General features: G+C 42.7%; 1 protein-coding gene across 7 annotated transcripts in view; it reads right to left on the reverse strand.

The window, feature by feature from the left end:
- LOC112250703 (dual specificity protein phosphatase CDC14AB-like) overlaps positions 1-27,385 on the reverse strand; it is a 45,931-nt gene that overhangs the window by 4,000 nt on the left and 14,546 nt on the right. For 3 of the 7 annotated variants that reach the window (XM_042322011.1, XM_042322013.1, XM_042322009.1), the window contains 10 exons: positions 21,875-21,941; positions 18,140-18,202; positions 17,456-17,543; positions 16,903-17,133; positions 16,238-16,376; positions 12,533-12,701; positions 10,356-10,459; positions 9,251-9,298; positions 5,749-5,880; positions 4,387-4,789 (listed from right to left, as the gene is read on the reverse strand). In XM_042322011.1, the coding sequence (XP_042177945.1) occupies positions 4,387-4,789; positions 5,749-5,880; positions 9,251-9,298; positions 10,356-10,459; positions 12,533-12,701; positions 16,238-16,376; positions 16,903-17,133; positions 17,456-17,543; positions 18,140-18,202; positions 21,875-21,941 (1,444 nt within the window). The other 4 variants (XM_042322010.1, XM_042322014.1, XM_042322012.1 and 1 more) reach the window with 4 other exon arrangements.

Here is a 27,385-nt window from a genome sequence, read left to right on the forward strand (position 1 = left end):
GTAGAGAGCAGGAATTAGCAGGACTGGCAAACAGATGGGGATGAGATGAATTGTGGAAGGACATGGGATTCTGATAGGGTATTAGAATTCTGACAAAGGAACAACTCCACTGACTGGCAAAACAAGAAGACATTAATACAATATTCTCCATTCTCAACCACCCCCCTCTGCAGTGATGTAAAGTATTTAAGTTAAAAAAAAATTAAAAAAAAAAAAGAGTAAAAACTCTTTACTTCATTCCTAAAGAAAATAGTGTAGTTTTTACATACTTTTGGGTGTCAGGGAAAATGTATTGGTTACATTTTGAATGCTTAGCAGGACAGGAAAATAGTCCAATTCACGCATCAAGAGAATATTACTGGTCATCCCTACTGCCTCTGATCTGGTGGACTCACTAAACATACATGCTTCTTTGTAAATTATGTGTGATGGAGTGTGACCCTGGCTCTCTGTACATAAAAAAACATTAAAATAATAATTTACTTTAGATACTCAAGTATATTTTTAGCAATTACTTTTACTTCTGATATAGTGCATTTGGAAAGTATTCAGAACCCTTGACTTTGTTACATTACAGCCTTATTCTAAAACATTTTCCCCCTCATCTACACAATACCCCATAATAACAAAGCAAAAACAGGTTAAGACATTTTGAAAATGTATTAAAAAAAACTGAAATATCACATTTACGTAAGTGTTCAGACCCTTTAACTCAGTACTTTGTTGAAGCACCTTTGGCAGCGACTACAGCCTCGGGTTTTCTTGGATATGACGCTACAAGCTTGGCACACCTGTAATTGGAGCGTATCTCCCATTCTTCTATGCAAATCCTCTCAAGCTCTGTCAGGTTGGATGGGGAGCATCGCTGCACAGCTATTTTCAGCTCCCTCAAGAGATGTCCAATCGGGCTCCAGGCCTTGGCTGGGCAACTCAAGGACATTCAGAGACTTGTCCCGAAGCCACTCCTGCGTTGTCTTGGCTGCGTGCTTAGGATCATTGTCCTGTTGGAAGATGAGCCTTCACCCCAGTCGGAGGTCCTGAGTTCTCTGGAGCAGGTCTTCATCAAGGATTGCTCTGTACTTGACTCCGTTCAGCTTTCCCTCGATCCTGACTAGTCTCCCAGTCACTAGCGCTGAAAAACATCCCCACAACAGAATCTTGTTTCTCATAGTAAGAGTCCTTTAGGTGGTTTTCGGCAAACTCCAAATCGAGCTGTCATGTGCCTTTTACTGAGGCGTGGCATCGTCTGCCCACTCTACCATTAAGGCATGATTGGTGGAGGGCTGCAGAGATGGTTGTCCTTCTGGAAGGTTCTCCCAACTCCACAGAGGAACTCTGGAGCTCTGTTAAATTGACCATTGGGTTCTTAGTCACCTCCCTGACCAAGGCCCTTCTCCCCCGATTGCTCAGTTTGGCCGGGTAGCCGGGCAGCTCTAAGAGTCTTGGTGGTTCCAAACTTCTTCCATTTAAGAATGATGGAGGCCACTGTGTTCTTGGGGACCTTCAATGCTGCAGATATCTTTTGGTATCCTTCCCCAGATCTGTGCCTCGACACAATCCTGTCTCTGAGCTCTTACAGACAATTCCCTCGACCTCATGGCTTCGTTTTTGCGCTGACACGCACTGTCAACTGTGGGACCTTGTGTAGGCAGGTGTGTGCCCATCCAAATCATGTCCAATTAATTGAATTTACCACAGGTGGACTCCAATCAAGATGTAGAAACATCTCAAGGATGATCAATGGCAATAGGATGCACAAGCTCAATTTCAAGTCTCTTAGCAAAGGGTCTGAATACTTAAGTAAATAAGGTATGTTTTTTATTTTTAATACATTTGCAAAAATGAAAACAAACTTTTCGCTTTGTCACTATGGGGTATTGCGTGTAGATTGATTAACATATTTTTTATTTAATACATTTTAGAATAATGCTGTAACGTAACATTTGGAAAAAGTCAACAGGTCTGAATACACTGTACTTAAGTATATTTAAAACCCAAATACTAACTTTTACTCAAGTAGTATTTTACTGGGTGACTCAGTTTTATTTGAGTCATTTTCTATTAAAGGCATCTTCACTTTTACTCAAGCATGACAATTGGGTACTTTTTCCACCACTGTCATAAGCACTGTATGTCACATCACTTGTTACCTTCTTTTCACACTGTTTGTGGGCTGGTGGTTGTGGCTGCTAGTATGGTATGTGTGTTACCATCACCTAGGAAGGGTGAGGGGAGTATATTGTAAGATATTATTCTTTAATTCATCTATCCTTTACTTATTTAGTAGGCATAGGCAAGGTGATTGAATGTGAATTAACTTGATATCTGTGCAAGAGTAGCAAGTTTTGAGCCAGTCAATTCTAAACTGTTAAATGAATGATAACGGTGCAACAATCTAGGTTGGCTAAGAAGCATTGGGTGAGAATTCTGGCACTGGCGTTGCTGGCGCAAGTGTGGGAAGTTCCGGGAACTAGCCTCAGATGTCAGTCCCTCGTGGTCAGGGCCTATGAAAGGCCTCCATGAGTTCATGGTAAAGGAAGGAGGTGGATTACTGGACTCGCCTCTCAGGAAATGAGTGAGCTCTACAATATGAGTCTGGCACTCGACCACAACTAACAACTGCTTTTTGGAAGGGAGGTTAGGATGTCCCTAGAGAGATGCTTCCTTCTGAGGGATGGATGAATGCGCTTTACTCCAATAATAGCTTCTACAAATGGATAACATCATTTAGAATTTGCACGTTGTACAAAACATTAGGAACACCGTCTCTTTCCATGACAGACTGTCCAGGTGAAAGCTATGATCCCTTATTGATGTCAACCATTAAAATCCACTTCAACCAGTGTAGATGAAGGGGAGGAGACTGGTTAAAGAAGGATTTTTAAGCCTGGAGACAAATCAAATTTTATTTGTCACATGTGCCAAATACAACAGGTGTAGACCATACTGTGAAATGCTTACTCACAAGCCCTTAACCAATTGATACATGGATCGTGTGTGCCATTCAGAGGGTGAATGGGCAAGAAAGAAGATTTAAGTGCCTTTGAACAGGGTATGGTAGCAGCTGTCAGGCACAGGGGCTTGTGTCAAGAACTGCAACGCTGCTGTGTTTTTCACACTCAACAGTTTCCCGTGTGTATCAAGAATGGTCCACCACCCAAAGGACATCCAGCCAACTTGACAACTGCGGGAAGCATTGGAGTCAACATGAGCCAGCATCCCTGTGGAACACTGTCGAGGGGGGACACAAAAACATTTGGCCACACTAAGCTTGCAGTCACACAGATCCAGTGTAATTGCGCTCCCCTTGCATCTACCGAACAGCAGCACGTGTTAGAAGTTAGTGTCATGTTTAAAAAGTGTTGTTTGATGTCTCAGTTATTACATTTCCTTATGTTAAAGCCAGAAACCTGAAGGAACCTTGTTGACATCCAGCCAATCACCCAACCACATGTGATTCCAGGAGGAATCACATGACTGTTGCCACAGCCAATGAGGCCAGTGCACAAAGGCCCTTTGTTTACACAGATTCAACCTGGTTAGTCGTTAAAGCCATTTCCAGTTGTGTTTTTTCTGTTGCAGAGCTTTATTATTTTTAATTGGTATGTGATGCTAGGATACACTCAATAGAGGTGAATAAGAAAAGGATAGTTTGGGATTTGGTATCTACTTCACCAGAGTCTGATGAACTCATGTACACCTTTCTTATGTCTGTGTCCAGTATGAAGGAAGTTAGAGGTTAATGCTAACTAGCGTGTGCTAATGCTAGTTAGCAATTGTGCTAGCGTTATTTAGCAACTTCCATCAACTGCGGGCAGAGACATACAATTTTTATCCACAAGTTCTGGGTAAGTAGATAAAGGGCCACATTGCCAAAATCCCCATTTAACAGGTTAGGAAAGAACAGAGTGAATTAGCTAAATGTCTCCCCACCAATACACAATGGAAGAGGAACTTCATTGTTCATAACACTAATTAGGGTTCTGCCCAAATGTTCCAGTAAATGCTTTCAACTCTAGATGGGTGGCTGGTGTGAAATGGCCTAATAGCCGTAGTTGGTATGTATGAAGTAGGCATTTAGAGTGGAACTAAGCCATTGTAGGTCCTTATTCAGCACCATGAAGACAACAGACAAGGAATAGAGTTCAGTGGAGCCACCAGAGAGTTAAACACACAGACAGCGGAGAAGCTACAGCAGCAGCAGGAAGAGGACGACTGGCTACGATCATAACAAGACAACATCCACACAAAAAGGAAGGAAACTCGTGTTTGACGGACAAGTGCAGAGGTGAAACACAAGAGGTCAAAAAAGGGTCACAGTGGAAATACCAAAAAGATGCTACTGTTTGAGTTTTGTTTTTTCAGGTGGTGAGCACACACACTTACAGGGATTGAGCGACTGAGGTAGCGGCCAGAGGGTCCACTCAGGCCGGAGTAGCCCCCCTTTTGGGATCTGTAGGGGCCATAATCCTCAGGCCTGGGCCCCAGCCTGCCTGCAGCGTGGTGTGGGGCCCCCGCGAGGCCACCGTGGCTGAAGATCCCGGCGGGGGAGGAATTATACTGATTGTTGTTGGCCTCGTGGTGGTGGTAATTGGTGCCACGCGTGCCGTTAGCCACGTAGCAGGGACCAGGAGCCGTCCGGCCCGATGGAGTGATGGTGACGATGGACGAGGGGGGAGAGGAGGGTGGTGATGAAGTGGGAGCGAAAGGCAGCTTCTTATTGTCCTCACCGCCGTTGGCTGCATACAGGTTGCCTAGGGAGCTGGCTAGCCTGGAGTTGATGGAGGAGCTGAGATGTGTGGGCGGGTGGACAAATATATGGAGGGAAAGGTAGCAGGAGTGGGAACATGTAAATACACAGGGACACACCCCAAACAAACACAATGACAAGGGGATAGCCACTGCCTTTGCTTTCACAGGCTAAGGACAGGGCAGCTGCCTTTGGGTACATTGGCTCTGATAGGAGACTGATTAACACACAACTGGTTTATACAATCAGCTAACAGTGGAATAGGGGATTGAGTCAGACATAGACAATCTATATTGTCAACGTGCAGTCTGATACAGGAGCCCGACTACCCCATGTTAGTGTAACGCACACCTTCGGCACTGCAGGCATTTTGCCAGATTCACCGGGGGGGAAGGAATCTGGAGTTCTCATTGCCATGGCTACCTACCTACACATTCACAGTTATATCACGCAGTAGAATAGAAAAAGAAACATTCACAAATCCTCCACAGAGCAAAGTAGATCAGGTAGTGCTCAAGGGGGAAGAGGTTGATGATGCATATTTTCTCGTTGTGTGTATCTGCCTGTGCCGGTCTCTTGCACAGCAAAATGCGGGGGATTTAGATTCAGTCTGTTGGGAAAGCGCACTGCCTGCAGCACATCAACCCTCTATGTGAATCGGTCTAGCGAGCCCCCCACACACACTGTTCTGCCCTGCATATCCTTCCACTGGTTCTCAGGGCATTGGTTAGTCACAGACAGGCAGAAACACAACCAGGGGACTGAGACAGCCAAGAAAGATATGACAAGAAAGAGCAAGAGGGGGAAGAGAGAAAGGCTATAGAATAAACCAATCTACAGGAGGCAAGAGAAAGGGTACGTGGATAAATGGAGGGATGGGAGGCTACACAGGATGAAAAGGGAAGAAAGAAAGAAGTGTTTAGATAAAAAATAAAATAAAAAAGGAGTAAAAGGTAAGAAGTTTCCGGGGAGGGGTGTTTAGGGGGGTGTAGGCTCACCTCTTGAGGTTGGATGCCGAAGAGGAGCTGCTGCCGATTCTCTTAGCGCTGGCCGAAGCAGAGGATGATGGGACTTTGGAGGACTTGAGAGGGGAGATGGTGCCCTGAGTGCCCACTCCGAGGTTCATCCTGCTGGGAGAGAGAAAGAAAGAAAAAGATGATTTGGACATCCATATTGTGAGGTGGAGTAACAAATGTAACAGCAGTTAACAGAAGTAACAACTTTTGCCAACATACACAATAGTGTCTTCTACTACACACGTAGAAAACATGATCTTGTCGGGTACACCCCTTAAAGGATAGTGTACACCCCTTAAAGACATTAAGGACCTACAGTACAAATCCCAATTTTATAAACAAACAGCGTATGGGCAAGACTTCAATGACGACATCCAGGGAAAGATGTACCCAGTAACACTAGACAACATTAAGGAACGGTATCTGAAGGACTATTTATTTGGGGCGGCAGGGTAGCCTAGTGGTTAGAGCGTTGGACTAGTAACCGGAAGGTTGCAAGTTCAAACCCCCGAGCTGACAAGGTACAAATCTGTCGTTCTGCCCCTGAACAGGCAGTTAACCCACTGTTCCTAGGCTGTCATTGAAAATAAGAATTTGTTCTTAACTGACTTGCCTAGTTAAATAAAGGTAAAATGTAAAACATTTTTTTAGGTAAGGCGAGTGAACAGCGCCATAGTTGAATCTTCGATATTAGTATAATATATTTCAAGTGTGAAGGGAGTGGGAATGAATGAGATAATAGGAGACAGAAAAAAAAAGCTGGTTCGAGGCATCACTCCCAGCTCCTTCATAAAAGCAGTCGGTCTTTGCTGCTCATGGTCATCCGTGAACTATCAGTCTGTACTGGGCTGAAGGACTCTCTTATTTCAGGAGAGTACAACAATTAGAGATGTGCTAGCCTGAGTAGCCTCTGCCTTTCAGTGACACACACACGGACACACACACCTTTGAGTAGATGAAAGGAAGATGGCTAAAGTAGTGGGAGGAGAGAGCTGTCTAAGGGCACTCTTCACTCGCTCCTCTTTGAGGAACACTTATTAAGGGCCGTACTCTAGCACAAAAGAGGGAGTTCAATTTCCATCCCCTCTTTTCACACTCCAAGCCGCCTCTCCTCTAAATCAAAATCGGTCCCATACACGTGCTTAGCAGATGTTATTGCGGATGTAGTGAAATGTTTGTGCGTCTAGATGACAGTGCAGCAATATCTAACAATTGCACAACATATACCCAATACACACAAATCTAAGTAAGGAATGGAATTAAGAATATATAAATATATGGACGAGCAATGTCAGAGCGGCATAGACTAACATACAGTAGAATAGTGTAAAATACAGCATATACATAGGAGATGAGGGGCGGCAGGGTAGCCTAGTGGTTAGAGCGTTGAACTAGTAACGGGAAGGCTGCAAGTTCAAATCACCGAGCTTACAAGGTACAGAATCTGTCGTTCTGCCCCTGAACAGGCAGTTAACCCACTGTTCCTAGGCAGTCATTGAAAATAAGAATGTGTTCTTAACTGACTTGCCTAGTTAAATAAAAATGAGTAACATTAAAGTGATATGTAAGATACGTAAACATTAAAGAGACATTATTAAAGTGGCCAATGAAGTCCGTGTATTTAGACAGCAGCCTCTCTGTGCTAGTGATGGCTATTTAACAGTCGGATGGCCTTGAGATAAAACCTGTTTTTCAGTCTCTCGGTCCCAGCTTTGAAGCACCTTTACTGACCTCGCCTTCTGGATGATAGCGGGTGGCTCGGGTGGGTGTTGTCCTTGATGATCTGGTTAGGGTAGGTTTTAATAATCCCCGTGGGTACAACATCTCCTATACATTTCCTGATAAACTCAGTTACCGTTTCAGTGAATTCGTCAACATTATTATTATCAGAAACTACCCGGAACATATCCCAGTCAAAACCATCTTGAAGCGTGGATTCCGTTTGGTCAAACCAGCGTTGAATAGTTCTTAGAACGGGTACTTCCTGTTGAGTTTCTGCCTATAGGAAGGGAGTAGCAAAATGGGTTCGTGGTCAGATTTGCCAAAAGTAGGGCGGGGAGGGCCTTGTATGCATCCTGGAAGTTGGAGTAACAGTGGTCGAGTGTTTTATCAGCGCTAGTACTACAGTCGATATGCTGATAGAATTTAGGCAGCCTTTTCCTCAAATTTGCTTTGTTAAAATCCACAGCTACAACAAATGCAGCGTCAGGCTATATGGTTTCCAGTTTGCATAAAGTCCAGTGAAATTCCTTGAGGGCCATCATGGTATCGGAATGAGGGAAGGTGTACACAGCCGTGACTATAAATCAAAGTAAATTCTCTTGGACGGTAATATGGTCGGCATTTGATTATGAGGTATTCTAGGTCGGGTGAACAAAAGGACTTGAGTTCCTGTATGTTATCACAATTACACCATGAGCCGTTAATCGTGAAACGCACACCCCCGCCCTTCTTCCCGGAGAGATGTTTATTCCTGTCGGCGCGATGAACTGAGAATCCAGATGGCTGAACCGACTCCAATAGTATATCCCGAGAGCCATGTTTCCATGAAACAGAGTATGTTACAACCCCTGATGTCTCTCTGGAAAGAAACTCTTGCCCTGATCTTGTCAACTTAGTTATCCAGGGACTGAACATTAGCGAGTAATATACTTCGGAAGCAGTGGGTGGTGTGCACACCTAAGTCGTGCCAGAAGACCACTCCTAGTACCCCTTTTCCGCCAGCGTTGTTTTGGGTCGGCCTCTGGAATCAGTTCAATTGCCCAGGGTGGTGCGAACAAAGGATCTGCTTCAGGAAAGTCGTATTTCTGGTTGTGCTGGTGAGTTACCGCCGCTCTGATATCCAACATTTCTTACCAGCTGTATGTAATAACAACATTTTCTGGGCTAACAACGTAAGAAATAATACAGAAAATAAATAAATACTGCAAAGTTTCCTAAGAACCAGAAGCGAGGCAGCCCCCTCTGTCAGCAGCACCTTAAAAAGTTACTCGGTGTACACATCACTGAGAAACTGAAATGATCCACCCACACAGACAGTGTGGTGAAGGCACAACAGAAATATGACTCGTCACCTAAATCCCTGAAAAACTTTTACAGATGCACAATTGAGAGCATCCTGTCTGGCTGTATCACTGGTAAGGCAACTGCACCGCCAACAACCGCAGTGCCCTCCAGAGGATGGTGCTGTCCACACAACGCATCACTAGGAGCAAACTACCTGCCCTCCAGGACACCTACAGCACCCAAAGTCACAGGAAGGCCAAAAATACCATCAAGGACTACCACTGTGCTGGATGTAGCATAGTTCCAGCTTGAGTTGAGTTGTGCTTTACTTTGCACTGAATTGAATGACTCGAGAGCGAGATGTTAATGCCACTTATATTGATGAGACTGAATTGTGTTTTGTGACAGCAGTTCAATCTGTGTGAGTGAAAACTGGGCAAACAGACAAACAGCAAAATCAACACTATTGTAATGGTACCTAAAAGGTTGGGACGGTGACCTGGTGTGCATTTTCATGTCTTCAAGTCTGAAAAACAAAGAGACACAAAGATGGAGGGTTCACACGTCCAAAGGCAGCATGTTTGCACACGTATATATTTACTTAGAGCACAGGGTATGGGGAAAGTAGTGATTACTAAGTCATTTTGGAAGAGAGCATCCATTAGGCTACATGACTAAAACGAAAGCTTAAAAAGTGACTTTCTAGAGGAAAACCAAATTGAGTATTTTTCAACAGAAACCCCAACATGAAACAGAGCCATTATCCGGAAAATTCTGCTCTGCCTGGCAGGGCCTGTATTATTTCAGCTAGATAACCATGGAAACCTGAGCCCCGAATCAGATCAGAGCAACAGACTGTCTTACTTGCTAGAACAGTGATCCCACATCTCCCACATCTTTTTTGAACTGTGGCCCACCTTGACGCGATATGAAATTCTGCAGTACACCTAAAATGTCCCAATTTATTTATTTCGTTTTTTTTATAGATTTAATACGGTTCATTTGAAATATTTTCATAGTTTTCATAGTTCCTTACTCTTAATGGTTAATGCGTGTACCTCTTCAAGAGTGTCCTGAAATGTTCGCCAGAATTTATTTTGTTTTAGGTCAGGTAAAATAAGTCTTTAGTTTTAACAGTTTATGCTAGAGACAAGCAGTTTTCTTCATTATAAAAGGTGAAACCACAGACAAAGCCATGTTGTTTCTTTCTATAGCAAGAGGCTGTGGTATAAAGTAAGAAATCATCACGATAAGGAAAAGTTTCACGGCACACCTGAGAGTTCCTCGGTTGGGAACCACTGAGCTAGAAGACGGAGCTAGACAGAAATTCAAATCATTCCACAGTTTACAACTGTCTGCCCGCGAGGTGGTTTTCATGCTGCCCAGAATTTTTTCCTGTGGGTTATAACCTTAAATATGCATTACTTTCCGTAGTGCAGAGGACGGAGTTCATCAACATGTGGAAAACTATACTGCTAAGGGAGTAAAGGCTGAATTCCTCACCTGAGATCTCAAAAAGGTGCCAACTAATAAGATGGGAGGATCTTAAAGGTGAAGTTTGAGGTATCCATGGCAATTCTTACCTTAGGGCTCCCGTTGTGGCAGACCTGGGCTGGCGCCGGCCCTTTAAGGCACGCAGTTTATCTCCTTGGGTCATGCAGAGCCCATTTTCTCCAATGTAGTCGTTCTGTGGAGAGAACGCATGAACCCGTAAGATATGCGCCGAAGCATGTACAGTAGATCACGATGAAACAAAGCAGAACATAGCCGTGTTTTGTGTATAAGAACAGCTGTCTACGTAAATAGCTCTCCCACCCCTATAGTATGTCTAGTGCTGGTTTGATAAATAAACTCAGCAAAAAAAGAAACATTGACTGTCAACTGTGTTTTTTCCCCAGCAAACTTAACTTGTGTATTTGTATGAACATAACAAGATTCAGCAAATGAGACAAACGGAACAAGTTCCACAGACATGTGACTAATAGAAATTGAATAATGTGTCCCTGAACAAAGGGGGAGTTCAAAAGTATGTCAGTATCTCGTGTGGCCACCAGCTGCATTAAGTACTGCAGTGCATCTCCACCTCATGGACTGCTCCAGATTTGCCAGTTCTTGCTGTGAGATGTTACCCCACTCTTCCACCAAGGCACCTGCAAGTTCCCGGACAATTTTGGGGGGGAACGGTCCTAGCCCTCACCCTGCGATCCAACAGGTCCCAGACATGCTAAATGGGATTGAGATCCGGGCTCTTCGCTGGCCATGGCAGAACATTGACATTCCTGTCTTGCAGGAAATCACGCACAGAACGAGGAGTATGGCTGGTGGCATTGTCATGCTGGAGGGTCAGGATGAGCCTGCAGGAAGGGTACTACATGAGGGAGGAGGATGTCTTCCCTGTAATGCACAGCGTTGAGATTGCCTGCAATGACGACAAGCTCAGTCCGATGATGCTGTGACACACCGCCCCAGACCATGACGGACCCTCCACCTTCAAATTGACCCCGCTCGAGAGTACAGGCCTTGGTGTAACGCTCATTCCTTCAATGATAAACTCGAATCCGACCATCACCCCCGGTGAGACAAAACCGTGACTCATCAATGAAGAGCACTTTTTGCCAGTCCTGTCTGGTCAAGCGACGGTGGGTTTGTGCCCATAGACGACGTTGTTGCTGGTGATGTAAGACAGGTCCTCACCAGACATCAGGCCTACAAGCCCTCAGTCCAGCCTCTCTCAGCCTATTGCGGACAGTCTGAGCACTGATGGAGGGATTGTGCATTTCTGGTGTAACTCGGGCAGTTGTTGTTGTTGCCATCCTGTACCTGTTCCGCAGGTGTGATGTTCAGGTGTACCGATCCTGTGCAGGTGTTGTTACACGTGGTCTGCCACTGCGAGGATGATCAGCTGTCTGTCCTGTCTCCCTGTAGCGCTGTCTTAGGCGTCTCACAGTACGGACATTGAAATGTATTGCCCTGGCCACATGTGCAGTCCTCATGCCTCCTTGCAGCATGCCTAAGGCACATTCACACAGATGAGCAGGGACCCTGGGCATATTTCTTTTGGTGTTTTTCAGAGTCAGTAGAAAGTTCTCTTTAGTGTCCTAAGTTTTCATAACTGTGACTTTAATTACCTACCGTCTGTAAGCTGTTAGTGTCTTAACAATGTTCCACAATTGTTTATGGTTCATTGAACAAGCATGGGAAACAGTATTTAAACCCTTTACAATACATATGTGAAGTTAATTGAATTTTTATGAATTATCTTTGAAAGACAGGGTCCTGAAAATGGGACGTTTTTGCCAAGTTTACATTAGGTACGAAATTATACACCCTAGGGAAATCGAGTCAGCCTCCACAAGAGTAGACGATACTTAGTCATCCCACGCTACAGCTCCAAACAAGAGAGGGTAAGGGTATGTGAGGGTAAGGGAAGCAGGCCACCTATAATTGAACATTCTAGAAGGAACACTAGAATGGTTTTAAGTCAAAAGTGGGGGGAATAGCTGTAGCCTCAGATGTTTCACATCCACGGGGAAATGGGGCATCATCAGGGTTATTAGGCGCCAAACAGAAAATAACAGATTAAAAACAGGGTTGAAACAATTAGGAAATTCCAAAGTGGATACAGGGTTGTATTGATTATGGTGAAACAAGTGTTTCTTATTGGACAAGTTCAGATACTCCCTCCCTGTTTCAGTTTGTTTTTATTCCTTTTAGTGCCTAACAAACAGGACCCCGGGAAGTGTTGTGGGGTGGCACTGACCTCTTGGAGGCGGTCGATGCTGTGGGACTTGAGGATGCCACCAGGGCCGGTGGTGTGGGTGGGGTTGAGGGTGAGGTCATCCATGCTGGAGGTGAGGCGAGACACGCCCCTCGGCTGCTTCTGCTGCGAACGCTGCACGTCTCCTTGCATCCACATGGCTGCTTGCCTCCTGACAGAAACAGATCGGCGAGAGTGATGAGCGGAAGACAAAAAGGGAGAGAAATATGGAAAGGTGTTGGGGGGTTGAGGAGGGAGAGAGGTTGCAGCATTAGGATGTACTCACCGACCGTGTGACCTTAACTTCTTTAAGATAGGGGGCAGCATTTTCACTTTTGGATTAATAGTGTGCCCAGAGTAAACTGCCTCCTACTCAGTCCCAGATGCTAATTTATGCATATTATTAGTAGCATTGGATAGAAAACTCTGAAGTTTCTAAAACTCTTTGAATGATGTCTGTGAGTATAACAGAACTCATATGGCAGGCAAAAACCTGAGAGAAAATCCAAACAGGACGTGGGAAATCTGAGGTTTGTAGTTTTTGAACTCAGCCCCTATCAAATACACAGTGGGATATGGGTCATTTTGCACTTCCTAAGGCTTCCACTAGATGTCAACCGTCTTTAGAATGTTGTTTCAGGCTTCTACTGTGAAGGGGGGCCGGATGAAAGCGGTTTGACTAAGGGGTCTGGCAGCAGCCTCGTTCTCAGTTACGAGCATTTCACATGAGGTAGCTCTCGTTCCATTGCTTTTCTACAGACAATGGAATTCTCAGGTTGGAACATTATTGAACATTTATGATAACATCCTAAAGATTGAATCTATACTTAGTTTGACAAGTTTCTACGACCTGTAATATAACTTATTGAACATTTCGTCCGCCGTTCGGTTGGACCTGAATGCGCGTTTGGATTTGTTTACCAAATGCCCTAACAAAAGAAGCTATTTGGACATCATTTATGGACTTTATGGAACAAATCAAACATTTGTCTTACTGGGATTAATGGGAGTGCATTCTGATGAAGATCAAAGGTAAGTGAATATTTATAAATGCTATTTCTGACTAATGTTGGCTGCGCAACATGGCGGATATTTATTTTGGCTGGTTTGAGCACCATACTCAGATTATGCTTTTTCCGTAAAGTCTTTTTGAAATCTGACACAGCGGTTTCATTAAGGAGAAGTTTCTATACTTCCATGTATAACATGTATTTTCATCAACATTTATGAGTATTTCTGTAAATTCGTGTGGCTCTCTGCAAAATCACTGCATGTTTTGACACTACTGAAAATAACACTCCAATATAAAATGAGATTTTTGGATATAACTATAAACTTTACCGAACAAAACATACATGTATTGTGTAACATGAAGTCCTATGAGTGCCATCTGATGAAGAACAAAGGTTAGTGATTAATTTCTCTTTTTGTGACTCCTCTCTTTGGCTGGAAAAATGGCTGGGTTTTTCTGTGACTTGGTGGTGACCTAACAATCGTTTGTGGAGCTTTCGCTGTAAAGCATTTTTGAAAATCTGACACTGTGGCTGGATGAACGAGGATTGTATCTTTAAAATGGTGCCTAATACTTGTTTGTTTCAGAAATTTGATTTATGAGATTTCTGTTGATTTGTATTTGGCGCACTGCAATTTCATTGGCGGTTGGCGAGGGGTTCCGTTTCCCAGACAGTTTAAGTCTATAAGACCATGTCACTTGTGGCCTGACCAGAGATAGACAGTTTATATCCCAGGACAATGGAATTGATGCTAAGAGATAATACTACAACTGCTGTTGAAGGGCTGAATGGGGGGGAACAGATTTATCCAACAATTTACCCCATTTAATCTTTACCCATTTGTTCACCCAGAACATGGCAGACAGCTTTGGAGAGACTAGGACCAACAACAAGCTGTGGATAACCAGGACAGGAATCTGTTCAGCTTCATAGATGATGGACGGACTGGGAACAAGTCCCGAGCACTGTTTAAAACACACTTCCCACAAAACAGCAGTTGAGCAAGCCTGAAAAGCTGTCCAAAGCATCCTACTGGTATGTGTGTAAGATCTTTCATCTGTCCTTGCATTTCCTGTTAGACTCTCCCCCATGGAGGAGTATGTTTTCCCCCTTCACAACACACACGAGTGCCAGACTTTCTGGTTTAGTCAGCAAGTTGAAAAAAAAAAAGTGATCAGCCAACACATTTGGATGAACTGGTATAAAGATTAAAGAACACTTAAGAAAAATTACAAATTCTCCACCGACAAAATCTACAGCCGAGCATGTTATCAGGCCATAACCTGAGGCACAAACGTTTCACAAACTCTGAATGAACAAGACAAATAGCCAATCAAGGGCACAAAGACTCCGTCAAGACAGTTGCTTGCTTGAGAAACTGTGGATTATAACTAGAGGTCGACCGATTAATTAGGGCCGATTTCAAGTTTTCATAACAATCGGAAATTGGTATTTTTGGGCGCAGATTTGACTTTTTTTTATTTTTTTTAAAAACACCTTTATTTAACTAGGCAAGTCAGTTAAGAACACATTCTTATTTTCAATGACGGCCTAGGAACAGTGGGTTAACTGCCTTGTTCAGGGGCAGAACGACAGATTTTCACCTCGTCAGCTCGGGGCATCCATTCTTGCAACCTTAACTAGCCCAAAGCAATAACGACCTGCCCCTCTCGTTGCACTCCACAAGGACTTACGCGAATGCAGTAAGCCAAGGTAAGTTGCTAGCTAGCATTAAACTTATCTTATAAAAAACAATCATAAGCACTAGTTAACAACACATGGTTGATGATATTACTAGATATTATCTAGCGTGTCCTGCGTTGCATATAATCTGACTGAGCATACAAGTATCTGACTGAGCGGTGGTAGGCAGAAGCAGGCGTGTAAACATTAATTCAAACAGCACTTTCGTGCGTTTTGCCAGCAGCTCTTTGTTGTGCGTCAAGCATTGCGCTGTTTATGACTTCAAGCCTATCAACTCCCGAGATGAGGCTCGTGTAACCGAAGTGAAATGGCTAGCTAGTTAGCGCGCGCTAATTGTCGATGTGTTCCTGGTTCGAGCCCAGGGAGGAGCGAGGAGAGGGACGGAAGCTATACTGTTACACTGGAAATACTAAAGTGCCTATAAGAACATCCAATAGTCAAAGGTTAATGAAAAACAAATGGTAGAGAGGGAAATAGTCCTATAATTCCAATAATAACTACAACCTAAAACTTCTTACCTGGGAATATTGAAGACTCATGTTAAAAGGAACCACCAGCTTTCATATGTTCTCATGTTCTGAGCAAGGAACTGAAACGTTAGCTTTCTTACATGGCACATATTTTACATGGAACATATTGCACTTTTACTTTCTTCTCCAACACTTTATTTTTGCATTATTTAAACAAAATTGAACATGTTTCATTATTTACTTGAGGCTAAATTGATTTTATTGATGTATTATATTAAGTTTAAATAAGTGTTCATTCAGTATTGTTGTAATGGTCATTATTACAAAATGTAAAAAAACAAAAAAACGACTGATTAATCGGTATCAGCTTTCATGGTCCTCCAATAATCGGTATCGGCGTTGAAAAATCATAATCGGTCGACCTCGAATTCAAACAATTGCTCTTCCAAAGGCTTATAATGTATATGAATGACAAGTAGCTAGAGGAAAATGATCTGGGACCAGCCATAAGGAATACGTACTCATCCAGGAAGTGCTGCTGAGGGCCGATGACGGAGCCTGGTCGGCAGACTCTGATCCAGGCAATGGTCTCTGCTGCTGTAAAGCGGTAGTGCTTCATCAGGTAACAGCCTATGAGAGTGCCTGTACGCCCAAGGCCAGCTGATTGATAGAGAGCAAGAGAGAGATAAAAGTGATACATAAAAAGAGAGATAAGGAGAGATGAGCTAAGAGAGGAAGAGACAGAGATGACCTTATAATGTCATCAGATTTGTTCTATAAATAAGACTTTTAGGAACATAGGCTTTACCACATAAGTCATAGGTACAGTATCACTGCAATACTAGAGCACTATGGTAACACTGGTAAGTAATACGCCTGACAAGGGGCATACGTTGAACAACACTGCCCCCTAATGTAAGACCTGCAGACCTGCGTTCGGTGGCAAAGAATACAGTTGAGTTTCACATTACTGATCAACTTGGATCCGCCAACTTGGCAGCCAAATAACATTCCAATGAAGAGTGAACTCTATAAAATCCCTCTTAACAGACATAAAATACGTAAGGTGCGTTTGATTTAGCTTGCCAGCCACACAATGGAAACATTCCAAATAGTGCAGACCCCATATGCAAGGCAAGCCACTATCTCAACATATACCACAGTGTGTGCGCACGCGCACATGCACCTTTGCAGTGGACGGCCACGGCGCCGTCGGTGCTCTCGCAGATGTGCAGGAAGCGGCGGGTGATGATGTCGCTTGGCGTGCTGCCGTCTACAAAGAACAGGTCGTAGTGGTCGAAGCCGGCATCCGTGAAGCGCTGGGCATCGTAGATCTTCTTGTTGAGCCGGACAACCGAGGTAACGTTGTGCTGTCGGAAGTAGGGGAAGTATGCTTCTGGAGCGTGAAGAGGGTAGCCTGGTTTAGGGGGGGGTTAAGGTCAGTTAAATTGTGTAAAACCTAGGTAAGGACAACTAATTCTAAACCTGCCAGTGAAGACAAAAAGTACAATCTTTGGTTTGTTGTTAAACTTATTACTACTCCAATGACTGTGCTGTTACTGAGGAGAACAGACAAGGGAAAACAGATGCATAGGGAAAGTCTACCTAAATCTCCAATCTAAACCCGAACCGTGTCAAGGTTCATTGGTTAAATGAATTAAATTACTCTGGAACGGCTGTTGATTCTTAAAGAAAAGGGTCCATAAAAGGTCACGGAGAGAATTCAAAACTCGTCTCACCATTTTCTATTTTACTTTTGGGATGGGGTCCACTGAAGGCCAGAAATTTCCCAGGCACGATCCAGTTGAAGTCTCCATTTTCAACTCGCTATAACAGAGAGAGAGAGAGAGAGAGAGAGAGAGAGAGAGAGAGAGAGGACTCAACATATCCAACAGGGGCCCAGAAGACAAGGGATATGGACATTTTGCTCTGACTGAAAATTCTACTTCAACACAAAATGCTTTATTCAGACTTTCCAGGCTGGCCAGTTAGTAGCCATCTTCAGTATCAACCTAAACTGATGGCTCCCACTAGCCTGGTCCCAGATCTGTTTGTACCGCCTTGCCAACTCCTATTGTCATTGTTAATCCATGGCACAAACAGCTCTGGGACCAGGCTAGACTGCAACATCAACATTATCAAAAAAAGTCATTTTGTGACTATGTGCCACACACTTTAGCAGTAGACAATATTCTGCCCGATTTTGCCTAGTCGGGTCAAACTAACCGATGTCACTCACACAAGACGTTCTCATTAAATTAAAAAGGTGCATGTCAGCTCATCAGTTGAGCGCAGCGTAACAAAGTGGGATTGTGAACATTGTAGGGGTGCTGCCGTTTGCGATTTACAGACGCTCTGCTGTTTAAACTGATGGGCGGACGCTTACTATTGGAGCAGGTCCAAGGTCAACGTGTCATCATTACCTCGTAGTGCTCGTATTCATCCACATCAAACGACTCAAAGTCAAAGAATCCATGCTGCAGGGCCTGAAGAGGAAAGAAAAGAACAGAGACAGTTTAATATATGTATGTGTTTGTGTGGGTCTCAGTTCATTCATGACCAAGCAAAACTGAAGTGACCTAGGCAGCCCCAGAACTAGATTCACCTCAAGCCTGCGGTCCAGCGGAAAGCCTGACGCACAAAAGTCTTTGCAGGGTCATGATGACCGATTACAATCTGCGCCGCTCAGAACAGATACTGTTACAGCGGAGGACGGCAAAGTGACCCAGACAGTCATTATCAGCTGCATCAAACTAAGCCATGTTGATGATAATGTGGGCTTACAAGGATAGGGATAATAAAGCAACAATAACATAAGAGGGTTACTGGCATGACAAAGTGATGCGTTTGCTTGGTGCAGGGCTAAATTACTAAGGATAATATATGTAGGCACTTTAACCCACCAACTCAATTATAGCCTTGGTGAAGATAGATGCATAGTGAACAGTCAGCAACCAACCAAAGCCTTGAGGGTCATTGTGAGTAGAGAACGTGGAACCACCGTGCTCCTTCCCAGTATTCTACCCCACACCACTGTGTGTCTCCTGTCTAAGGCCTGTGACATTTGCAGCAGTTGTGTCAAATAGGGAGTGTCTGATTAAGCGAGTGAAGTCGGTACTACACCGTACCAGCCATACACTGTAGAACTATCATTGGTAAGCATTAGGGGGTTGTGATTCACAGAATTGTAAAATTCAGTTGAAATTATTTAGTGAATTTTATATAATTCGGCTGAGCCAAGTTATTTTTAAAGTTTTGCTTCTACTAGGCAGCGAGCCAAAGGGCTATTCAGCTCCAGTCCTGGTAGTCCCAGAAGAGTTGACTGGTTTTCTTTATCCACCAGAAATCAATTCTCAATTGGTTTAATTGATCAGCCACTGAATTCATAGTTCTGGATTATCATGTCTAGACCAGTCACAGATTCTAAAGCCAGAAGGATAGCCAAAGGGATATTAAAAACAATTTGTTTTACTTCAACAAAAGGTCAGATAGATGGGAGAGACCTGGTCTTTACTCTCCAGGCCCTAATTCTTAAATCAAAACTAATCATCGCATTTCATGTCACCAGTTGAGTTCTAAAGAAACCACCCGATCCAGCTTTTTAATAAAAGAATGGAGGCCACTGTTGTTGGGGACCTTCAATTCCACAGAAATGTTTTGGCACCCTTCCCCAGACGTGTGCTTCGACACAATTCTGTCTGAGCTCTATGGACAATTCCTTCAACCTCATGGCTTGGTTTTTGCTCTGACATGCACTGTCAGCTGTGAGACCGTAGACAGGTGTGTGCCTTTCCAAATCAATCAATTGAATTTACCACAGGTGGACTCCAATCAAGTTGTAGAAACATCAGGGATGGTCAACAGAATCAGGATGTACCTGAGCTCAATTTCGAGTCTCATAGCAAAGGGTCTGAATACTCATGTAAATAACGTGTTTAATTTTAACACATTTGCAAAAATGTCTAAACCTGCTTTCGCTTTGTCATTATGGTGTATTGATGAGGAAAACATTTAATTGAATAAATTTTAGAATACAGCTGTCAGGTAACAAAATGTGGAAGAAGTCGAGGGGTCTGAATACACTATGTACCTTTGTGTGTGCGCGCCCTGCACACCTGTCACATAAGTGTGTGTCAAGTGATTAATTCATTAGCCCAGTGACAAGCTAACGGGGGCACCGGGTCCCTCTACTAGAGCAGAGCAGACAGCCAAACAGTGAATCATGGAACAGATCACAGTGATTAGAACAGAAACAGCCTGTAATTAACACAGTAGGCAGCCACCTGATCCAACACCATACATTACTGAGACTCACTCACTTAGTAGCATTACAGGGCCATAAAGAGATGGGGAAATGGCTGCTTAACACTAGAATGGCCAAGGGGATCATTTTGACCCAATATTTATATATACAATTTAAATAGCGCTGACATTTTTAAAGTTATGCCCCACTCTGTCCTGGACTATTCCTAAATATGTCTGTAATTCACACACGTATGTTGTTAGAATTTCAAATGTGTTAAAAGCACTTAAGAGGACAAAAGGCTACTTTTTCAAATCCTCATACAGAGAGTCACATGCAGGTAAGAAGTTTTGATTTCTATATCGTATCAGAAAGAGCAGATTCTGAGCTTTCCAAAACACTTACCATTGCCAAATAGCAACAATTTCTTTCTGCAAAATAATATTTTACAAGAATAACCACTGTTCCATGCACTCCACATGTGACCACATGGTAACAGAGAGCCCACAGTAACATAAATTAGCCAAACAAAAATACTATTGTGTCTTCGAAATCATGTTTTTTTTTTGTATTCTAATGTTACTCAAGACCTCCATAAATGAAACCAAATATTTTTCAGATAGCCTAATAAATACATTGCATGTATGCTGTTAGAATGTTGAGTCAAAATGGCTCCTCATTGGCCTGAAGGGGGGTCCAAAGAGGCCAGGTTTTTCTAGTGTTTAAGAACCAGCAATACAGCAACAGCAGAAGTAGGCAAGTTGTTCTGAGGGCTATATACCAGAATTGGTGCCAATTTCATTCAGGAAGTGAATTTAAAATTACCCCAAACCCTTATTGCAAATATATGGGACTGGAGTCTAAGGTTTCTTGTCTCAGGTTTCTTGTTATTCCCTGCCTCTCACAATGGGAAGGGAAATTCCCAGGGTCTTTGGGGTGTGTGTGTGTGTGTGTGTGTGTGTGTGTGTGTGTGTGTGTGTGTACTAGGGCCTTTTGTGGAAGTTGACAGAAAATACTGGAATGTGCCAAGGAATCGCAGACATTCCTATATGATGGCTGTCTGACCAGTCTTTCCGGAATGACACTGCTGGCACACTAAGTCCCCAGCGTGGCTGATGTAACCTAAAGAGTGGTTATTGTGGGTGTTGCCCTTTGTCACTGTACCTGCAGTGCCACGTGAGACTGTGCTACCTTCCTACCGCTCACCTACAGGGTTACATAACACTCTTCTTCTCCTCCTCTCCCCCCCCCCTGCTGTCGGACTACAAAAAAAACTCTGCCCTCGGTCTGGGATTGCCGTCTAAATGCTAGGTCAGGATGCCACGGAGAGACAGACAACTGCTAACCTTATCCACCATTGTCGAGTGCGCTAGCGTCGCAAAAGAAAAATGTACACATACATGTTATTCGATCCTGTCACCCGCACAAGCGCTGTGTAGTCAAGCGCTAAAATAGGAGTTGGATCTATTTGAGATGCGCCACAATTCCCCTCCTTATTGGATACTAACTAGGTTTCCCTTTGTACCTGTGGATTAAATGGGAGTAGAGAAACACACAACTTTGTATGACTATGGATCAAAACTCTACAAAGAACCAGCTAAAAAACAAAAAGGGAACCATATGCATGTCAGGTAAAATAACCTAGTGTTAATCTCCCAGAACAAACTAGCTAGCTAAATGTTACTTGTCTGTTTGGACCTGCCCACAAATTAATATAGTTGGTTATGACGGAGGCAAACGAGTGGCCGGTGTATTCAGCAAGTAAGTTTTGGCTTGGCCTTGGATATAAGAAAGTCTGTAGAATGGTGATAAAGAGGGAGGAAAATAATCAAGATCAGCTACGCAAAAGATGGCTTTCTATTTAACGTTACGATTTACTGGAAATTCACTAAGTCCATAAATACACAAAACTCACCTTCCGGATTCCTTGCAAGCAGTCGAGAATAGTCAGGTTGTATGTGCAGTTTCCAAATGAGGCGTCTCTGAAAAATCAAAGAAATTAAGGAGTGAGAGATTAATTGAAAAATCTGTTAAGTGTCGCAATTACCACATTGGAGAGATTGGGAAGACAATATGCTGAAGCCCAAACATGGGAACTACACGGAACAAAAATATAAACGCAACATGTAAAGTGTAGGTCCCATTTTCATGAGCTAAAAGAGCCCAGAAATGTTCAATACGCACAAGGTTTTTCTCAAATTTTGTTCATATCCATGTTAGTGAGCATTTCTCCTTTGCCAAGATAATCCATCCAATTGACAGGTGTGGCATATCAAGAAGCTGATTAAACAGATTACACAGGTGAACCTTGTGCCGAGCGCATTAAAAGGCCACAAATCTACAGTTTTGGTCACACAGCACAATGCAACAGATGTCTCAAGTTAAGGGAGCGTGCATTTGGCATGCTGGCTGCAGGGAAGTCCAACAGAGCTGTTACCTGAAAATGTAATGTTAATTTCTATACCATAAGCTGCCTCCAACATTTTTGATAATTTGGCAGTACATACAACTGGCCTTACAACTGCAGACCACTTGTAATCATGCCAGCCCAGGAACTCAACATTTGGCTTCTTCACCTGCAGGACTGTCTGAGGGAGGCTGGCTCCCAAGTGGGTGGGCCTATGCCCTCCCAGGCCCACCCATGGCTGTGCCCATTCACAGTCATGCGAAATCCATAGATTAGGGCCCAATTTATTTATTTAAATTGACCGACTTTTACTGTAACTCAGTAAAATCTTTGAAATTGTTGCATTTATACATTTGTTCAGTATGTGAATTTTGGTGTTTTGCAGGTACTATTTAATTAAGCTGCCAGTTGAGGACTTGAGGCGTCTTTCTCAAACTAGACACTAATGTACTGGTCCTCTTGCTCAGTTGTACCCCGGGGCCTCCCACTCTTCTTTCTATTCTGGTTAGAGCCAGTATGACGGGAGTAGTACACAGTGTTGTACGAGATCTTCAGTTTCTTGGCAATCTCTCACATGGAATAGCCTTCATTTCTCAGAACAAGAATAGATTGATGAGGTTCAGTAGAAAGTTACTCATTTCTGGCCATTTTGAGCCTGTAATCAAACCCACAAACGCTGATGCTCCAGATACTCAAATAGTCTAAAGGCCAGTTTTATTGCTTCTTTAAATCAGGACAACAGTTTTCAGCTGTGCTAACATAATTGCAAAAGGGTTTTCTAATGATCAATTAGTCTTTTAAAATGATCAACTTGGATTAGCTAACACAATGTGCCATTGGAACACAGGAGTGATGGTTGCTGACAATGGGCCTCTGTACACCCATGTAGAAATCTGCCATTTCCAGCTACAATAGTCATTCACACTGTAGTTTTGGTTTATTTTCAAAAACAAGGACATTTCTAAGTGACTCACTTTAGCTACGGAACAAGGTGCCCTCCATGTACTCACCCCTATCAAAACACAGCAAACATCCCCATTGCACACACACAAATCAGAAACCACTGGTCCATATCCGAACATAGAATCCAAACATCTCATCTTTTGTGGGACATGGGCATCAAGAGGAATGCTCCAATTCAATAAGTCCTTGAGCCAGGACAAGTGATGTCACCATCCACTTCTAAGGTGACAGACAGTGACCTTGGACAAAATTGGGATACTAGATAGGCCAACGACAAAGGAGAACAAAAAAAAAATTACGTTTGGAAAGAACACTTGAAACAGGGCAATAGGGAGATCGAAGTGTATATATATTCATGGCGAAAACATAAGACGTTCGTCATGTCCTTAAGGAGATGTTGTGTGCAGAGAAATTGGCCCTGAGAGAGGAGACCTGCGAATGTGGGAAGACATATCTTTCTAGAGACAGCTTTTCACAAAATCAAAGCACTTGCATTTCAGCCTCAGCTCATTTGGTATTCTCCAATGCTGACAAGAAAAAAAAAGTATTAATCTATAAACACAGCTTCCCTGTTTCACAAACACACAATTTGGCACGCACAAAATCTCAAATTGCACATTATGCACGCAATGTACTTAATTCCTCATTTCATAGGCATATTGTAGCTGGCAGAAGAATCTGGGTCAAATTCAGCTGTTTGTTCTCGTTCCTCTCTCTAGGTCGGAGTGCTGCTGCAGGCTGGGAGCGCTCTGTTACTGACAGGAGCATCAAAGGGAATGGCAGAAGTTCAACCAAGAGCCTTCAAGAGGCCACCTACACAAAGTGGTGTGTCAGAGACACGAGGAGTTCTGTTACCGTGACACCACTCACAACACAAAACAGGGTGTTTCAGACACAAAAGGCTGAAACTGTGTACGTGTGTGTGATTATATGCCGTAATGCAGGGGTCTCCAACAGGTAGATGGAGAGCTACCAGTTTCTCGCAGCCCACCTATGAGTAGCTCACCAAATCATTCTGAAAGTACATGCATTTTTCATGGTTTCCATTGCAAACTGTCATCAATAATTCTCACAAGTATTAGACACCTCAAGCTCCTGGCTACTACCCAATCAAAGCCACATTGACATTATCCTGGTTAGCCCCTACTGGCTTAAAAACCTAAACATAATATCTGCCAGCAATATTGCTCCCGTCTGTCTGTTTGGTGCACACATTTGTCTATCACTCTGTGTGTAGCCAATTTGTGATGCTAATGATAACAGCCTTGTTAGTTGAAAAACATTCCCTAAAACCTCCTCAATTAAAAGTGTTAACTGCAAAGTAGGCTTACCTGACAGAAGTACAGTTTCAGTCAAAAGTTTGGACACCTACTCATTCGAAGGAGAATGCCAAGAGTTTGCAAAGCTTTCATCGATGCAAAGGGGTGGATACTTTAAAGAACCTAAAATATATTATTTATTTAACACTTTTGGTTACAACATATGTATTATTCATAGTTTTGATGTCTTCACTATTATTCTACAATGTAGAAAATAGTAAAAATTTAAAAAATGGTTTGACTGGTACTATATCATGATTATTGGTATCAATTGGGTGGCGATTTGTTTGCATAACATGTTTGTTCTGCCATAACATGTGCTGCAGCAGTAGGCCTAACAGCAGAAACATTGCTAGACTGAGACATTCCACTCTCGCTAGATAGGCAATAAAAGGGGAATAACAATTTAAAACAGACCTAAAAAACATCAATTTGTTGATCTCTATGAAGAATTGAAATCTTGATTAAAAATTTTTTTTTTAATTGTTTAAAAAAAGGGAAAAAAATCCCAGAACAGAGGAAAGCTAACTGGGGAAAAAAGAAAATCAGCAATTGTGTTACAGCATTATTTTAAAATGGATTACATTTAGATTGTGTCACTGTCCTACACACAATAGACCATAATGTTAAAGTAGAATTTGTTTTAGACATTTCTACAAAAAAAATAAAAAATGAAAGCTGAAATGTCTTTAGTCAATAAGTATTCAACCCCTTTATTACTGCAAGCCTAAATAAGTTCAGGAGTAATACATTTGCTTAACAAGTCACATAATAAGTTGCATGGACTCTCTCTGTGTGCAATAATTGTCAACATTATCTTTGAATGAATACCTCATCTCTGTACCCTACACATAATTGTAAGGTCCCGCAGTCGAGAAGTGAATTTCAAACAGATTCAACCAAAGAAAGAGGTTTTCCAATGCGTCGCAAAGGGCACTTATTGGTAGATATGTAAAGGTAAAAATAAAAATGCAGACATTCAATATCCCTTTGAACATGGTGAAGTAATTAATTACACTTTGGATGGTGTATCACACACAGTCACTACTAACATACAGGCGTCCTTCCTAACTCAGTTGCCGGAGAGGAAGGAAACCACTCAGGAATTTCACCATGAGGCCAATGGTGACTTTAAAACAGTTACAGAGTTTAATGGATGTGATAGGAGAAAACTGAGGATGGATCAACAACATTGTTGTTACTCCACAATACTAACCTGATTGACAGAGTGAAAAGGAAGCCTGTACAGAACACAAATATTCCAAAACATGCATCCTGTTTGCAACAAGGCACTAAAGTAAGACTGTAATAAATGTGGCAAAGAAATGTTGTTTGGGGCAAATCCAACACATCATTGAGTACCACTCTACAAACTGTATTTTCAAGCATGGTGGTGGATGCATCATGTTATGGATATGCTTGTCATCGGCAAGGACTAGGGAGATTCAGGTTAGAAAAAGAAACGTAATGGAGCTAAGCACAGACAAAAACCTAGGAGAGGAAAACCTGGTTCAGTCTGCTTTCCAACCAATACTGGAAGACAAATTCACCTTTCAGCAGGACAATAACCTTAAACACAAGGCCAAATACAACACTGGAGTTGCTTAACAAGACAGTGAATGTTCCTGAGTGGCCCGAGTAACAGTTTTGACTTAAATCTTCTTGAAAATCTATGACAAAACTTGAAAATGCCTGTCAAGCCATGATCAACAACCAACCTGAGAGCGTAAAGAACAAACCTTTAAAAAAATAAAAATAAATTAATGGGTAAATATTGTACAATCCAGGTGTGCAAAGCTCTTAGAGACATACCCAGAAAGACACAGACGTGATCGCTGCCAAAGTGGTGTGAATACTTATGTTAATTAGATATGTTTTAACTTTGTCATTATGGGGTATTGGTGAGACATTTAAATATTTCATCCATTTTGAATTCAGGCTGAAACAAAATGTGGAAAAAGTCAAGGGGTATGAATACTTTCTGAAGGCACTGAATACCGACAGAAAACATCTGTTGTACACCAAGGACACGGGGGAAATTTGCAGGGTAGAAGAGAAGAGTGTGCTTATTTGAACGTTTTAAAAAATGAAGTAGCTCTCATGCTAGAAAAGGTTGGAGACCCCTGCCATAATGTGTGTGCCTACAAACCGTAATGCAGGGTTCTCCCAACAGGTTGATTGCAAGCTACCAGTAGCTCGCAGCCCACCTACGAGTAACTCGCCAAACAATTCCGAAAGTATACTACATTTTTCATGTGTTCCATCGCAAACCGTCAAACAAATATCACAGCTATCAAGCTACCGTGTAAATCAACACAATATTGGCTTTATCCCACCCCTGATTAGGTTTGGCTTTTTAAGCCAATAGTGGCTAACACAATATCTGCAAATTCATTTCCAGCATTATTGACCCCGTCTGTCTACACACGGTGCGTGCATTTGTCTATCACTCAGTGTGAAGTCAGTTGATATGGTAACTGTCGTGGGTTGACAGAAATACTTTCCCTAAAACCTTTCAAATTAAATGTTAACTGCAAAGTAGGCTTACCTAGTAGAAGTATATCATTTATATCTATTATTTGCAAACTCTGCCATGAAATGAGCAGCAGCAGTACAGAACTGTCGCTAGACAGGCACATTGCTCACTCGCTAGATTCGCAATGGGTTTAAGAAAAAAAGAGGGATTACACAAAAAAACATTTGTTCGCTTTTTTTTTTACAGAGAGCCCACTGAAAA

This window comes from Oncorhynchus tshawytscha, linkage group LG05, assembly GCF_018296145.1.
Source record: "Oncorhynchus tshawytscha isolate Ot180627B linkage group LG05, Otsh_v2.0, whole genome shotgun sequence".
NCBI classification, from domain to species: domain Eukaryota; kingdom Metazoa; phylum Chordata; class Actinopteri; order Salmoniformes; family Salmonidae; genus Oncorhynchus; species Oncorhynchus tshawytscha.